This window comes from Notechis scutatus, chromosome 1 (genome assembly GCF_049901735.1).
Source record: "Notechis scutatus isolate UNSWTSFEM ecotype Mainland chromosome 1, rNotScu1.2, whole genome shotgun sequence".
Lineage (NCBI taxonomy): Eukaryota > Metazoa > Chordata > Lepidosauria > Squamata > Elapidae > Notechis > Notechis scutatus.
Genome location: NC_142009.1, coordinates 223,771,547 through 223,788,465, shown reverse-complemented (window position 1 = coordinate 223,788,465; position 16,919 = coordinate 223,771,547). Strand labels below are relative to the sequence as shown.

The following is a 16,919-nucleotide window of genomic DNA, read 5'->3' as shown; positions in this document are numbered from 1 at the left end:
TGCTGATCTCTTCCACAGGAGGATTTCCTAAAAACTGACGCTTCCTGGGAAGAATATGTAGAAATTACCCATGAGGGAGGAATGGATTGTGAAGCTGGCAGAGCATGCCAAAATGGCTGAACTGACTTGTTGGATTAAGGAAGGAGGAACAATTATAAATGAATGGAAGCTCTATGTGAACTTTTTGCTGAGCACGGATAAATATGAATCAGTGATTTTGGGATTTATTGATTGAAAAAAGTTGTTTATGGGAAGAAGGGAACCATAATATGTAATTTGGGAGGGTGGAGATGGTAATTGCTATATTGGTAATTGCTGCAAAGAGAAACAGAAGGAAGAAAAGGAAAAAAATAGAAATAGCTGCAGAATGTCTTTGGTTGAATAACTTTAGGAGCATCCGCTATGGCAGTGGTCCCGAAACTTGGCAACATTAAGACTTCTGGACTTCAACTCCCAGAATTCCTTAGCCAGTATAACTATGCTGGCTGAGGAGTTCTGGGAGTTGAAGTCCAGAAGGCTTAAAGTTGCCAAGTTTGGGGACTCGCTCCTAACACAGGGTTGATTGTCGAAGTGTGAAGTGTTCTTGGCATGGTTTCAGGTGTAGACCTCTGCACTACAGTGTTCCCTTATTTTCTCTGGGTCATCTTTGCTAGGCAGAGAAAAAAAAGATGAAAGAAACAGGGAGAAAAGAGGGAAGACGCTAAAGGAAAGATCACAAGATCCACATTCCTTTCCCCACATCATTTTGGCTTATTAACCCTACCCACGGTTTCACATGCTGTGCCAGTCCGGTCATAGGAAGAGAAGAAGGGAGGTTCTTCACAAAAGTATTCAGCAAAAATAATGCATGCTGTCTTGGATGCTAGGAAGGCTAAAGAGTTATTTTCTTTTTTTTAAAAAGCCATTTGGAATCTGGGCCAAGACTGGTCCTTTGAGAAGCAGATGTGTATGTAGGGGCCTTTTAGCCCAATGGTTACATTCAGGCTGAATCCTGATTGCTCTTTTTCTTTTGCTGCCTAACTATAGAATCTGGGTCGGGAAAGCCCTTCTAAGCCCTTTTCTAAGGAAAAGGGTTAAGGCTTAAGCCTGGGAAGATCCTGATTCAAGTCTCCCACCAGCCTTCCTTACAACTTACTTCCTTACAACTTTGTTGTTGTTATTAGTTGCGAAGTTGTGTCTGACCCATCGCGATCCCATGGACAATGTTCCTTCAGGCCTTCCTGTCCTCTACCATCCCCCCAAGTCCATTTAAGCTCAACTTACAACTTACTGGGTGATTTAGGTCAGTCACTCTCTTACATTGCAAAATTTATTGTTGGGTAAATACAGGTAGTCTTCCACTTACAACAGTTCATTTAGTCACAGTTTGAAGTTACAATGGCACTGAAAAAAAAGGGATTTATGAACGTTTTTCATACTTAGCGACCATCACAGCATTTCTATGATCATATGATCCAAATTCAGAGGCTGGGCAACTGATTCATATTTATGACAGTTGCAGTGTCTGTGTCCGTGTCTGTGTGTGACGTGATCATCCTTTGTGACCTTCTGACATGCAAAGTCAATGGGAAACCAAACTCACTTAACAACCGTGTTACTAATGTAACAACTGCAGTGATTCACTTAACAATGGTGGCAAGAAAAGTCTTAAAATGGGGCAAAATTCAACTTAACAAATGTCTCACTTAGCAACAGCTATTTTAGGCTGGGTTGTGGTCATAAATGAAAGACTACCTGTAATTTATATTCAAAATATCTCCTGTTCAGTCCTAGCATTTCCATGTAAGGGACACTCGAAACACTAGTCTGAAATTTTGCACACACTCTGGAAATTTTGATGCATAAGCAAAGGGAGAGTTTTCAAAGGTAAGAAGCTGTTTAAAGCAGAATCAGAGGATTAGCCGTCTCTTTCCCGCTAAAATATAATTGATATGTAAATACTATATAAGATGAAACATGTTATGAAGGATGTGAATGACACCCCTACTTTCCAAATATCTCCTTGAATTTTGTATTCTAACATACTTTTTTCTTTCTGATTTTCAAATATAGAATAGAATGAGCTGGAAGGGACTTTGGAGATCTTCTAGTCCACCCCCCTGCTGAAGCAGTAGACCCTATACCATTTCAAATAAGTGATTATCTAGACCAGGGGTGTCAAACTCAAGGCCCGGGAGCCAGAGCTGACCCACTGGACCCGCTTAGATCTGACCTGCGGGGCCACCCTAGAAATAGCAAAGGACCAAACTGCAGTGCCTCTGCAAATGGAGCTCATGAGGGCTATGCGCAGCCCTCCAGAAGTCCGTTTTCACTGGCAGAGGGTTGCAGGAGCCGTCCCAGTCAAAAACAGAGTTCGCAAGGGCTGTGCGGGCCTCCCACAAGCTCTGTTTCTGTGGCAGAGGGTTGCAGGAGGCTGTCCTAGCTGAAAATGGAGCTTTGCAAGGGCCACATGTCCGTCCCCCCCCCGCTGCATTTTAGCTGGCAGAGGGCTGCAGGAGGTCATCCCAGCCAAAAATGGAGCTTGGGAGCATGTTTTCACTAGCAGAGCGCTAACAGGCACCCACCGACACAAGTGATGTCATGCTGGTCATGCCCACCCTGGCCGCACCCACCCTGGGGCCCCCGAGGTCAAACACAATCCTTATGTGGCCCTCAATGAAATTGAGTTTTAACACACCTGATCTAGACTCTTCTTAAAAACCTCCAGTGATGGAGTGCCCATGATTTCTGGAGGCAAGCTGTTCCACTGATTAATTGTCCTCACTGATAGGAAGTTTCTCCTTAATTCCAAATTGCTTCTCTCTTTGATTAGTTTCCAATCATTGTTTCTTGTCCTGGCCTCTGGTGCTTTGGAGAATGATTTGACTCCCTCTTCTTTGTGGCAGCCCCTCAAATACTGGAATACCACCCTTAATTCTTCTTTTCTTTAGACTAGCCAAACCCAAATCCTGCAGCTGTTCTTCCTATGTTTTAGTCTCCAAGCCTTTGATCATCTTAGTTGCTCTTCTCTGAACTTTTTCCAGTCTCAGCATCTTTTTTGTAGTGTAGTGACTAAAATACTTAGGAATGAGGGGGCCTCTGTGGGTTAGATGGCAAGGATCATATCAGGATTCCTGTTCTGATGGTAAAGTAATGATCATATCAGGATCACAAATTCATACTCTAAATATGTACTAGAAGGAAAAGATGAAATTGGAAAAAATGCAGCAGGTTAATGTGCCAGCTGCAAAAACAAATACTTGCTCAGAGGTCTTGCAAATTAAGCCAGAAGGGCTTGATCAATGAGAAAAGAAAGACCACGTCTAGATGTCATTATCATAACTTCTTTATACTTCATATTACCAAGGAGATGTGAGCTGATGTTAGCCATGAATCTTCTTTTAGTTCTGGAGAGGGAAAATGATGTAGGCTAATTAAATACATTCAAATTAAATTTGCATAATTAGTAGAGTAGAATGTTAAGTTTCCATCACACAGAGAAGGGAAGACTTATTGTTTGGCTTGTCCTAAGTTTAAATCAACACTTCCCAACCAGAAACCTCCAGATATGGGGGAACTGCAACTGCCTGAGAATTCTGGGACTTGTAGTCCCAACACATCTGAAAGACATCAAATTAGGAAAAACAATTTTAGTCCTTGCAATATTTTTATGCCATTAAGAATGGCCTGAAACAATCATTGCTGGGTTAATTGAAGGTATATGAGATCCAGGTTTTCTTTCTGAATGTGTTAAAAGACACTTTCCAAAGATTCCTGTATTTGCAAAATCAGGAGAGTTGCTGTATTTATAACTATATTCCGGTAATCCTTGATTTACAACAGTTCATTTAGTGACTGTTTGAAGTTTACAATGGAACTGAAAAAAAGTGATCTGTGATCAGTTGTTTGGGCATCCTCATTGTCACATGATCAAAATTCAGACGCTTGCCAGTTGACTTGTATTTATGACGGATGCAGTGTCCTGGCATCATTGATCATCCTTCTGACAAGCAAAGTCAATGGGGAAGCCATATTCACTTAACAAGCATGTTACTAACATAACAACTTCAGTGATTCACTTAACAACTGTGGCAAGAAAGGTTGTTAAACGAGCAAAACTTATTTAACAAATGTCTCCCTTAGCAACAAAAACTTTGGGCTCAATTTTGGTCATAAGTCAAGGACTACCTGTTATTAGCTACTCTGCTCTCCTAAACTAACTGAATCAATCATGTTTCATGCTTTGGATTGAGTCAGATCATTGAGGTGTCAGGAAAGGGGGGGGGATTACATCGGTTTGAGATGTCACCTGGCTACATCAATGGTTGTTTTATGATTTCTGACTGCTGTGTATTTGGGTTGGTTTTTTTTCCTTTTGGTTATTTTTGGTACAGTATGTATTTCATTTAACTATGTTTATGTTAAGCCAACGTCTCCTATGTGAGATCGATGGCAATATAATTGATTAAATAAGTAACTAAGGTCTTGTTCCACATCCTGTTTTATGGTGCACTGGATGCCTGGCAACACTTTGGGACATGCAAAGAAAGTCTGGGATTGGGTAAAGGGATTTGACAGTCATGGGTGAAAAGGGCAAAGGGGGGAGGATCAGATTGCCCAGCTCTTCCCAGGTTCTTGGTTGCTAAGTGGCTGGAGTCATTCCCGTTTGTGGGGGAATGCAATGATGGCTAATCTGCCCTTCCTTCCATTACACCTCATAATGATTCTTTAAATCATGCTAATGAACTGGGTCTCTACCCCCACATCCAGCTTGACCCTGGAGGGCAGCCTGGATGGATCCATTATGTAAGTGAATGGGCTGTGGCTAAGATTTATAGAGCTGGAGGGTGGAGGGGCGGCTGTGAAGTGGTCTAGCTGGCTCCTTGGGCCTTGCAAGAGACACCTGGGCTGGTCTTAAAGGTAATTAGTGAGCCAGTGCTGATGGATGAGGGGCCCTGATTGCTGCTGAACTCAGCAAGGGGGTCTTGTCGGCCGGAGGAGCTCCTTTTGATGCCCTGAGTGTAATGAAGTCTCCCGATTTGAAATCTTCATTAGGACTCTCGATCTGTTTGGCTTGTAATTTTATATGGAGGGCCATTTGGGTGTTGAGCAAAACAGGTCTCAAATTTTCATTCGGTTATCGTCTTCTCTGCTGCTGCTGCTGCTGCTGATGTATAGTCTTCTCTCCAAAGGAAAACTTTTTTCTGGGAAGAGGGGGGAAATGACTTCTTGTTGCTTCACGGTTATTTATTTTGCCTTTATCCTAGCCGTCTTCAAGGGGTTCAGGTTGTATACCTTTGGTAAAACAAAGTCGGTTTAAAAAAGAACCACCAATAAGTTCACACTGATGCGCTTCATTTTTTAAAAGTCAAGCAAAATATAGCACCAATAAACCAGTGTTAAATTATCCCGCCCCCAAATCAGCTAAATTAAAAAAAAAAAGTTTAGCCCATCTAAACAAATAAGTAAATAAAAATAAGAAGGGGGAAAATCTATAAAATTAGGCTGCAGCCCTGCAAAGAAAGTTCCAAAACAGAAACATCATTTTAGGATGATCTCTTTGGCCATGTTTCTTGATTTTTCTCATTCTCCAAATGTTAATTTTAAGTCCAGCAATTCTAGCTGCATGTGAGTACCCTAAGAAAGCAATTGCTTATAGCCACAACAGCTTAAAGATCTCTCTCTCTCCCACTCCCTCTTTCCTTCCCTCTCTCCCTGTAAATGAGGTAGAGAATCCTTCTTCTCCATCCATCCAGATCTTGCAGAATTCTCCTCTCCCCCCCAAGCTGGAAAGTCTTGTATGCAGTTAGTTAGTCAAACACTTCACTTGTAGTCTTAGGCTTAGAGGATCTACTCTTCTTCTCTGCCTGGGGCTGATTGACAAGTGCCAAACTTCAAGCAGCCAATTTTAAGACCACCGGTCCTTTTGCTAGAATCTCTGACTCTGGGAGGTGTGGAGCAAAGAAACAGGTTGGAGGAGTTTCTTTTCTGATGCACCAAGGCATAAAAGTCGGTCTCTCTTCCTAGACTATTCCATGACTCTAGTAGGGCAGAGTGGAGGTCTTTTGGCTGCTTCCCCCGCTTTGGTAAATATGCTGTGCGTTGGGAAGAATTAAATGATATTTTGAAAACAAGTAGCGATTAAAATAGAGGAGCAAAAGTATTACCGATGCCACCATTTTGTTGACGTTGATAGTTCTTTTCCTGAACTGGCCAAATGCACGTTTCAATAATTGCACTAGTTATCAAGTCATTCTCAAATGGAAGTTCACATGTACACATAAAAGACATGGGAGATCCAGTCACTTATGCCTTTTATACCTTATTAGTTTGACCCCAAGGTACAGCAGAAACAACAGCTTTCAACTATTTTTTCATCAAAATATCAAATATTATACAAATTCTGCTCCAATTATCTTATTTTGAGATTTGGAAAGGCATATTAAGGGACATTCACCTCCATCAAAGAGGAATTTCCATCTGTAAACTAATGCATTGTTGAGTTTGCAGTCTGTGATGTCCCAATCTCACATATATTTTATATCAGTGAATATCTTAGAGTGGTAGACCTTAGTTTGATTTCCTTTGGGACATAAAAGAGGAACTTTATTTTGCAGGCCAAAAGTTGAAGTAGAAACTCATCATATACATATTTTTGTGTTTCTGGAAATGATGCCAAGTGTTTTCTTCATTGCCTCCCCCACAGCGTTGGGATATGTTTAATTGTTGTAATAGTCTATTTTGAAAACACTTTGTTACTGTTTGTTCACATATAATAGTAAAGATGAACTTATCTCTGAGTTGTACAATTTTGTTTCCTTTTTTGTTGTTGCGGCCTACAATACTATAGGACAGATGTGTAAAAGGCACATCCCAAGGCCACATCTTTTTGTGGCCTCCAAAGTACAGCATAGGGCAATATTTCTTTCTCTTTTTGTTCTGGGGATGTTAAGGAGCGGAAATGGGTGTCTCTAGCTTTGCATATTCTGAAGCGTTTTACCTCAGAAAATCTCTGACATCTTACAAAATGGATCTTCTGCCTCCCATTCACCTTGAGAACAGAGCCTCAGCATGCTGCTTTAACTCTATTGTGGTCCTCCTTAAGTACACTGGTGTAGGACAATGGCATCAGTCATTTTGTGATTAGGTAATACTGTTTGTTTTTAACCAGCAGCTGGTGCTTATACTGCCAAGTCAACAACATAACAATAGAGAAGGGGGGGAGCAATCCCTGGATTTTCAGTCCAATTCTTCTTTCCTCCTCCAAGAATAACTGTATGCCCATTATTATGTGCGTGTTTTTCCCCCATGCCATCACTCTGCTTAACAACTAATTCCCACAACATTGTCTTATGCCCTGCGATGTCAAACCACCTAGTAAGGCTGCATTACTATTATCCTTATCATTTTAACTATTATTTATTTCCTTAGCTTCTTATGACTGTAATTTTGTTGTTTGTATCTTATGATTTATGTTGATTGCTTATTTACTATCCTACAACTATTGTATCTTATGATTTATGATGCTTGTATTTTATGATTATGATCATTTGTTACTTGCATGTACCGGAGTTTGTGCACCAGAGACAAATTTCTTGTGTATTCAATTACATTTGGCCAGTAAAGAATTATTTTCTATTTTGCAATGAAATTACAGTGATATGATCCCCTAAGACTCTGAGTTGGGATGAGAACAATAGAAGGTCTCTCTTGCAGGCCACAGATTGTTCCTCCTTAGCATAGGATTATGAAACTGAATTGAAAATCTCTGAATTAAAAAGTTCTGCCTTAGCTATAAACTGAACATATGGGGAAGTGCAACAAACAAATGTTGTGTAGTTTGTGTGTCGGAATGTCAGCCCCCCCCCCCAAAAGCCTTTGTTTCTCAAAGAAAGTTTCTCAAACTTTCTCCCATTGCCTTTCCAAGAGGTTGAAATCCATCTCACTAGGCAATGAAGTCAGCTGGGCTATGGAGGGCTTGGGTACATCTAACACTTTGTAAAGTTTTTAAAGAGGAGGCGAAACAGCAGTAAAAACACTTATAAAGGTGATAAAAGGCTTTAATGAGTGGCTCTTTGATAGTATAGCTGTAAACTGATAGGGCCTCCCAGGGTAAAAAAAGGATTAGTTAAGGGTGGGGGGGAGAAAACTCTAAATCTGTCAGGAATCATTTTAATATTTTTACTGGTTATGAAGGATAAATAATTGTAGACTTTTTCTGAATTTGCCCCAATTCAAGGACAATGGACTCTCCATGTATTTCAGCTTGTTGGGCTAGAATACAATTAAAAGTTGGATTTGGGAAACAAACTGCTATGTCTGAATCTTTTTAATACATTAACTGTCAAATAGCATTAAAGTTTCTGTATGGCTAATAATCAGAGTTGGTACAGTTAAATTCATTTTCTGGGAGGCACAACAGACTGACCAGGGATGCTAGATTTGCAATGTTGCTGCTTCTTTGTGGGTCAGTGCCTCTCATAACTATGGTTGCAGTGTTATAATAGTCTTTGTGGGAAAGTGTATATGGAATCCTTGTTTTCGGAAGTCATGGAATAGAGTTGAAATACCTCTCTGAGGTATCCTTCAAATTCTGAAATCATTGAGTGTAATATCAATGAAGGAGAATTCTATGAAAGTTACATTCTGGTAAAACTGTTGAAAACAGACCAAAAGCATGACACATTAGGCAATTGGTTTGCTGAGAATATTGTAATATTGTAATATATTTCTGTATTTTCCTTAAGATGTTGGGTATCTATTCTAAATTACAGACTGTCCAACAATCCAACTTTTGGTTATTCCCTGTTCCAGAATGTAAGCAAATATCATAGTTATTGTTTCTCAGGTTCAGTAGAAAGCAGAGTCTCTGGCCCCTACCTGATGGGCGATATTAGTGGCTGTTAGGATGTACGTAGTTAAATGCCTTTTTCTTGAGGTCTGCTGCAGCACTATAGAAGATGAGCACTCTCCTGCAAGCTAATTATCAGGACACGCTTGCCAAGATGTCAGCTGCAAATCAATTATAATCAGAACCTATATGCAGAGCTGAATGAGGAAGATGGAAACTTATCATTTAGCCTTCAAACTTGGCAGTAAAAAGTCCCTTGAATGCAAAATGAAAAATATTTAATCTTGTTTTACTGGCTTTAATTTTCAGAATGGTTTAAGGAACATGGATAGGATAGGCATGGGATAGAATATTAAATATATCTCCCTTTGATTTTCAGTTCTTGTTTCCCTTTGCCTATCCATCCTTTGACCTGTACTCAGCAGTAGAATAAATCTATTGTTTGTACTGGCTGACAGAATTCCCAAAAGATGACCTAGTCTTTTCTTTTTTTCAATAGGAATCTGCAACAATTTCCATACTGGGCTTGATATGTTGATTCCTCTTTCTCACCTGTGAATGTACTACCGGTATCAAAATTGGGGAAGAGTGTAATTCAGCTTACCTCAGCCTCTGAAATGTGACATTTGAGACCCTCCAAATATTGCTGAATTAGAACTCCCAGAATTTCCCTCAAAGAATATTTGCTCTTGTGAAATTCCCTACCTCCTTCACAGACATGCACTGGTGTACTTGATGCTGGGCATGTGAGGGAGGGGAGAAGCATACTTGACAGAACCAGATAGAACCGACCCATCCAGTGTGCACATCTTGGTTGGTGGCGTTTCATGTCATTCATTACTATGAGATGTGGAGGTAAGGGTCCAAAGGCAGAGTCTTTCTCTAATGATAGGCATGTTCCTTGGCAGGTTTCTTTGGGAAGACAATGAAGGCCAACTCTTTCAAGGCATCGGAGGAATACTGTTGCCTTTGTGTTGGAGTAGGCACCTTTTATTAGTCAACTATCCAGAACTGCTGACATGTGGGAAGTATGTACATCTAATTATTATGGCTGGTCTCATAGCCGCCCAGATGTTTATACTGGATTTGGCATTTTTATCCACCTATTGAGTCCTTCCCAAACGCCTGGAGTAGGGAGATGTAGTTTTTTGATGATGTCAAAGGTATCATGGTGGGATGTAAGCTGTTTTTGCAATTGACTGGTGATGATTTTGTCAGTGCTGATGGGATTCACGTGATCTCCCAGGTGTTTTGGGATTACACTTGAGGTACTTTTACTATTGGTACTATCATTGCTTTCTTTCCCCACAGTCATCCTACTTCTATTTGCAGGTATTTATATTTTGTAATTTTCTTCACTTCTTTCTCTTCAATTCTGCTATCTCCAGGTACTGCCATAACCAGTTGTCCACTATCCAGACTTTTTTTTTCTTACTGACGGTTGTTACATCTGGGGAGTCATGTGACTGGTGCTTGTCTATTTGAATTCTAAAGTCCCAAGTGTTTTCATTTTCTATTACTTTATCTATTTTCTGGTCCCACCAGTTGTTGCTTGCAGGCAACTTCTATTTTTTCCAGATATTCCAATATGCCATTGTTGCTACTTTGTCATGCTGTTGTGTGTAGTAACTGTACAATTTTCTTGCAGCAACTAACTTGGCGATCCTCTGTTTCTTCAGCTTCATTGCAGGGACAGCATTTTCTGTCTGTTGCTGTCCTCACAATTCTGGCTTGGTATGCATTTGTTCTCAAGGCTTGGGTCATGTGCAGCCAGAATTAGCCCTTCTGCCTCTTTTTTAAACTTTTCTGCTCTTAGTCATTGCCACATCTTGTTGTGATCTGCTTTGACTTTTTATTTCATGTGGCCATGTAATATTTTGCCTTGCCATATTTCTTTTCTATTCATTTGGTCTTTCTTGTAGGCCAGTTTGGTTTCCCCAGTATTAAGTAAGCCTTCATGGTATACTAGCTTCAGTGCATCTTCTTCACTATCCTTCACATATTCCTCCCCTTTTATTTCTTCCACTATCCAGTGTGCTTGCAATATTCCACGCCCACCAACTTTCCTTGGTAAATAGAGTCTGTCAACATCTATCTAATGACTGGAACTGCCTAGCTGTTAATTACCTTGATGGTATTTTCTCTTAGTTTGGACACTAAGATCTTCACCTTCATGATGATTGCTTCTAACCTTCTTCTTGACTTCAGTGTTGTCATGTTGTCAGCTTGAAGGGTGCCCAGATATTTCTAGTGACCCTCTTTATTCAGACTCTATGTTATTTCCATAGGGCATTTCGATTCCTTCAGTTTTCATTACTTTTCCTTTGTTGATGGTGAGGGTGGCACATTTGTCCAGTTCAAACTCCTTTGCACTTATTATTCCCCTTAGAGACTATTTTTATAATTGATGTTAGTTTGTTTGGGGAGGGGGGGGAGGTTGTTTTGCATTTATATGGTTCATCAATATCTTTATTGCTGTATGCCACTAGGAGTTGTTATTGATTTAGCAGTATATAAACAGGGATAAATTATATAGCTTTAATTTTGATTTACAACAACTTATTAATTTAAGTACAACTTAGGCTGACATATTCTTAAAGAAGAAATGCTTTAAACTATGGACTGAACTTTATCCTGATATGGTCAGTTATGGTTGCTCGGATTATTTTCTATACTGTATATTGCCTATGGCTGTGAATAGCCCTGGAAATCATTAGAGTGCAACTTATCCCCCACTTGGTGAACATTTTTAAGTATTATGTTTGGTTTTACTCCCCCCTCTTCTTTAGGGCAATGGCAGATCTGGGTTAATTTTATGCTGCCCAGAGGGCAATGTGATTTAACCAGAAACTCCTTTGGTATCACTTCAGAAGACCACGCCTATTGAGAAAGTGCTAAGCCTGTACTCCAATTACAGATTATTTCCTGTGCAGGTTCTGCCCAGCTAATTGTGTCCTTGAGGATTTAGAATATCCCCCAGGTTACCAAGGAAAGGGAAGCTGACTTTTTCTTTTAGTTTGAGTCTCTGTGCCACAAATTTAGGTGCATTAAGGACAAATGGGCTAGTAACATCTGTGAGCAAATTTCCAAGACTATGTTTATTAATTTGTATAACTGAACAGATGGAATGTCCTTGTACTCAATCATATACATTAATGTTAAGCAATGCTTTCTTCTGCAACTTATTGACCTTTAGACTATAACTTCCATCATCCAAATAACATGTCTATAGTCAGGGGTGGTATAACAACCAATTTGATGATCGCGTGCGTTCGTGCCAAACGTGTGCTCCGCATTACAAACAGCTCTAATACTTACCTTCTACAGCAGTCCCTGTGAAGAAAACAGCTGAGGCATGACAAACTGCTCTGCCATGTGAATCAACAAAGGAAGTAAAGGACAGGAAAGAGAGCAGGGCAGGCGGGCAGGCTCACATGCTCAGTCGCAGTGAACCAGTTTGGAGAGGGCTGATCTTCGGAGCAAGGAGTTCGCCCGAACTGGTCTGAACCGGTAGAATTCCACCCCTGTCTAAAGTCCAAACCATCTGGGGGAGATGGTTCTAGGGCTTTTAAAAGGTGGAGTAGTACAAGGCTAGAATGTTGCTAAAACATCTCACTTCCCAGTGCATCAGCCAATGCACGCAAGCCTTTATTTCCAGCAGAATAAGGATAATATATTTTGATCCCCACCCCCCTCTATGCTTTGGGAAAAATTCCAAAACATGATGACGGATCATTTCTCTGCCATTTACTTTTTTTTTTCTCCTTTCCAAGCCATCAGTGATTGGTCCACCCCCTCCTGGGTTCCTCAGGCTTGTCTAATCTGGAAAGTGAATGTGAACTGGGGCTGGTGAAAAATAATAGGAACCAAATGTCAGCCTGGCTGTTCAGGACAAACAGAGTTTCAGAACCAAGCTGTTCTTAATAAAGCATCTCAGTTGGTCGAAACCTAGCAGTATGAAGCTGGCAAAAAGTAACCCAGTGTTACACCAGTAGTGCACATGCATTGAATTCAACTGCTGCTGTTGCTTTGCCTACTAAAAACGCTGCTTAGCTTATTTCTCCTGGCCTCCTTTTACTTGCTCTTCTTTGTAGTGATGCAAGCTCTCCAAAGCTGAAAAGTCACATTCTTCTTTGAGCCTCATGCTGTTGCTTGGGTGCTTAATAAAAGCGCCTCAGTTTCTCGAAGTTGTTATCAAAAAAGGAGTTACCTTTTCTGAAAATTGCGCTGTTTGGCTTTGGAAGCCTCCGGGCACATTTTATTCATTCTCCTCTCTTTCCTGTAATTGAACACTGGACCCCTTCTGGGTAAGCCACCAATTAGCTGAGGAGTGAGAGGTTGTGGTCATGCACATTTGAGTTAATGGGTTACACAAGACACCATCTTGCTGGTTAGTCCCTTGGAGAAGCTAAAGCCCATTAACATCCCTCTTCCAATCTTCCTCGCCCCTTTCAAGCATGTTCACTGCTTTATTCTCCCATTCTCCGTTTAATTTTCTTCCTGGTTTATCTCATTGGAGAAGTGGAGCCCTGAGAAAGTTTTGAGCTCTCTAGTTTCTGCTTACGGTTATGTGATTATGTTTACTCCTTCGGCATCACAAGGATTTATACGGATGGATGTCCTTAACAGTCAGGTTTGATTCTTAAACCCAAAGAGGAGAGAGATGCTGAGATGGATGCTTGCCTTGGAACTACCATCTGTCACCTAGAAAATGTGCAAACAGCCCACCTTTCTCCTTCGTTTGCCATTCCAAACCCTTCCTTTCTCCCTAATTCTTCCTTGAGCATTCATCCTTCTGCAACCATTCCTTAGTCTTGTCCTCAACCTCTTACCAGTGATTTTTTCCCCCTCAACTGGAAGCTTTCCTATCCTACCACTCTGGTCTCTTCCAGCTTCTTCACTGCCTTCTCCTTTGCTCATTCTCTCCCCCCCCCCACCAACCTCTTGGGAAGCTGCAGCTTCTCTGTTCCTTCCAAAAGAAAAGAACCTGCAGCAATTATTTTTTAGCAGAGGAAGCCAGGACACTGGGATTCTGTTTCATATTCTCTTCTACTAATGAAAAAAAAAGCTACATTTCTTAACCCCTTTCTGATGGATTGTTTGTTCCAAAACCATCCAACCAAACAAAAAATGCAGTCCTTTTCATCAGGATAAATGGCTGTGAACATCCAATATTGCAACACCCTCTACTGATGAAGAAAAAAGTTACAGCTTCTTTTTAAAGTTTGCAATTACAACCCTCTCAAATATTAATAAAGGAGTATGGGATACACACACACAAAATACAAATTAAGTAAAAAAAAGGCTCCACCCACTTTTGGAATGTAGACACAGCCACGTCATATCAATCCTGCCATGGCCCTGAGGTCAACGGTAACTGAGATCAAGATGCTTTTCTGAATCCCAGGTGTGCAGTGTTTCTCTAAGGGTAGGTGGGGATGCTGATGGTAGATCAGTCTGAACATGATCCTGAGCAGGCTTTTCCCTTAAGATTACTTCAGTTATTCCCTGGAAAGGGTTCCTGGTGTCTCTTTCTGTTTCTTGATCTTAATCCAGAAGAGTTTATAATAGGGCTGTTTCCACTCTTCTGGAGCTTTTATATCATGCACGTATCTTACGTCACTGCAAGATTCTGTATGCAGAGCCTGTTTTAAACATGGGAGGGGTCTTGTCTTTAGAGTCCTCTGCTTACAACATCCAATCACCCCCAAAGTGTTGGTGTTACGGATCATCCCCCAAAGTGTTGGTGGTTATGTCTCCCTAAGGATGTGTTTGATTTTTATGTTCCTCTGAGCAAGTCCTTCTTTCTGTTCCTTCTTCCAGGATCATAATCTCCTGATTGCAGACTTACCAGAACCTGGTCCTTCAACTCTGGAATTAGCTTTTCCCTTCACCTCCTTGTTTGATCCTACTTACTCTCTTTAACCCTGGCAATTCCTCAGTTACTACTTGTTTTAATTATGGGTGCAAATGGTCCATTGTATTGTATGGCATTGTTTTGGGTGCTTTCTTTGCCCTTGTTAATATGCTTTTATTTATTTATTTTTGGTTCAGCCCTGTGAACATGCCTGGATGGGAAATTGTAATTATTTGTGTTTCGGTAAAAAGAAATATTGTTCTTGCTATTATTTTTATGAGTGTCACTTTATAAAAAAATAAAATATTCTTAGTGGGGAATCTAAGCTGGGTCTACCCCAGTCTCAGATAGTCCTATGCATCTTACTTGGCAATAATGAGATCGTGATGGTATTTGAACTTTCTGTGAAAGGAGAGTAGCAAGATCTTGTATTAATCAGAGGATAGACCTCCCCAATGAATATTATGGAACATCTTATTTCTCTTTTTAATCAACTGGGATTTATTTTCTCAACCCCTTTTCGTACAAATGCAGATAGTAAGAGATGCCTACCGTCTTGCTCTTAAAAGAGAAGTGTATCTAAAATTGTTACTGCTACTATTTTTTTTTCCAAGCAAAAACCTTCCCAGACGCGGTGGGTGCTCTTGGATTGCAACAATTGAGCCGGCAGCCATACTTAAAGTAAAAAAAAAAAAAAAAAAGAGAGAGAGATCATCAGTATCTCCTTTAAAACAAAAACGATCAGCATCTTCGTCTTGTCCCTCGTGATCTTTTCGGACTAGAACGCTCTCCTTTGCAATGGAAACTCCCGTGTCCATTCGGGACATCATTCCTATTATTGATAAAATAAAATTAAAAAGAGAAAAGAAAAGAAAGCATGACGGTATTGTACCTTTAAACATCAGAACTTGCTTGGTGCAATCCAAAACAGAGAATCTTTTATCCTAGCCAAAGGATGTCAGTTCTCTTGAGTGTTGATTTTTGACCGACCAAATGCTTAGATTTCGCTAGAGACGCTTCCTTGCTTCCTTACACTTCTGTTGCTTTGGAGGGGGGGCCCCCGCAAAACCCACCGGAATCTCCCCACAGCCGTTTGGGTGTTCTTTAGCAGGATGCAGCCGAACCGATCCTGGGTCCTTCCTCCCTCCCTCCCCCCGAAGATCCAGACGCGACACCCCGCGCCGCGCTCCCCGTTTTCGGGTGACGCCGCCCCCGCGGTTTGCAGAGGGACCCATTTCAACGCTATAAAAGCGCGGCAAAGTTCCGCAGCTGGCCAGGCGGGAGGGGGTGGGAGAGAGGGGAGGAGTTTTGTACCAATAGACAGAAGGGTTTTCGTCCCAGGCCCCGCCCCTTCTCCCCTTCCTTAGGAGAAGTGAGGAAGGCTGCCCCAAGAAAGCAGGAGGAAGGAAAGGGGGGGAATCCGCGCTGATACTTAGGAAGGGAAAGCGTCGGTGGGCGAGATGGGCTGTCTTCTCCTCCGCGTCCGCGCCTGCCCCTCCTGCTCTGGCTTAGCCGGAGGATGTGAGCCGATGCTGTAATGCTCTCGGTTGCCCTGAGCCTCTCCACGGGCCGATCGGATGACAGGATGACCTGGGTTTGCCTATCCTGCATGCTTTGGGTACGTAAGAGCGCCGAATCCGAACTCGGGGTTGGGTGGGTGGCGGAAGAAGGATCTCGGTTTCAACCAACCTAAGGGTAGCCCGAGGAAAGAGTTGGAGAAGAGTTGTCCGCGGGTCCGCGCCTTCGGATGGGGATGGAGGGATTGGAAAGCTCCGCTCGCGCAAGCGTTGCCCAAGGCTGGATGGAAAGAAAGGCGTCCCGGGACGCGCGCGTGTGTGTGTCGGAAGGGGAGGAAAGCCCTGTTAAGGGATTCCGTCTGGATGCAGGGTTTGCGAGGAAAGCCTTTGATGCTTGCTGAGAAGCAGATGTCTCTCTCTCTCTCTCTCTCTCCCTCCCTCCCTCCCTCCCTCCCTCTTTCTTTCTTTCTTTCTTTCTTTCTTTCTTTCTTTCTTTCTTTCTTTCTTTCTTTCTTTCTTTCTTTCTTTCTTTCTTTCTTTCTTTCTTTCTTTCTTTCTTTCTTTCTTTCTTTCTTTCTCGCTCTCTGCGGCTTGCCCTGCTGCTAGAATTGCTGGAGACCAGACATCTGGGGCCTTAAAAGGCACGTTCTCCCCCCCCTCTTCACTCTGCCTTTCGTTTCCGTGCGAGGGACACGTTTCTTTTCACTGGTTTTTT

The 16,919-nt window shown here is 41.6% G+C and overlaps 1 protein-coding gene across 12 annotated transcripts in view; it reads left to right on the top strand.

The window, feature by feature from the left end:
* TNS1 (tensin 1) overlaps nucleotides 1-16,919 on the top strand; it is a 374,426-nt gene that overhangs the window by 72,627 nt on the left and 284,880 nt on the right. Inside the window, exon 1 of one of the 12 annotated variants that reach the window (XM_087950346.1) lies at nucleotides 16,127-16,305. The exons of the other annotated variants lie outside the window; for them this stretch is intronic. Coding sequence (XP_087806472.1) covers nucleotides 16,225-16,305 — 81 coding nt within the window. The 5' untranslated portion in view covers nucleotides 16,127-16,224. Of the gene's footprint in view, nucleotides 1-16,126; nucleotides 16,306-16,919 lie in introns of those variants that run through there. 12 annotated transcript variants of the gene reach the window in all.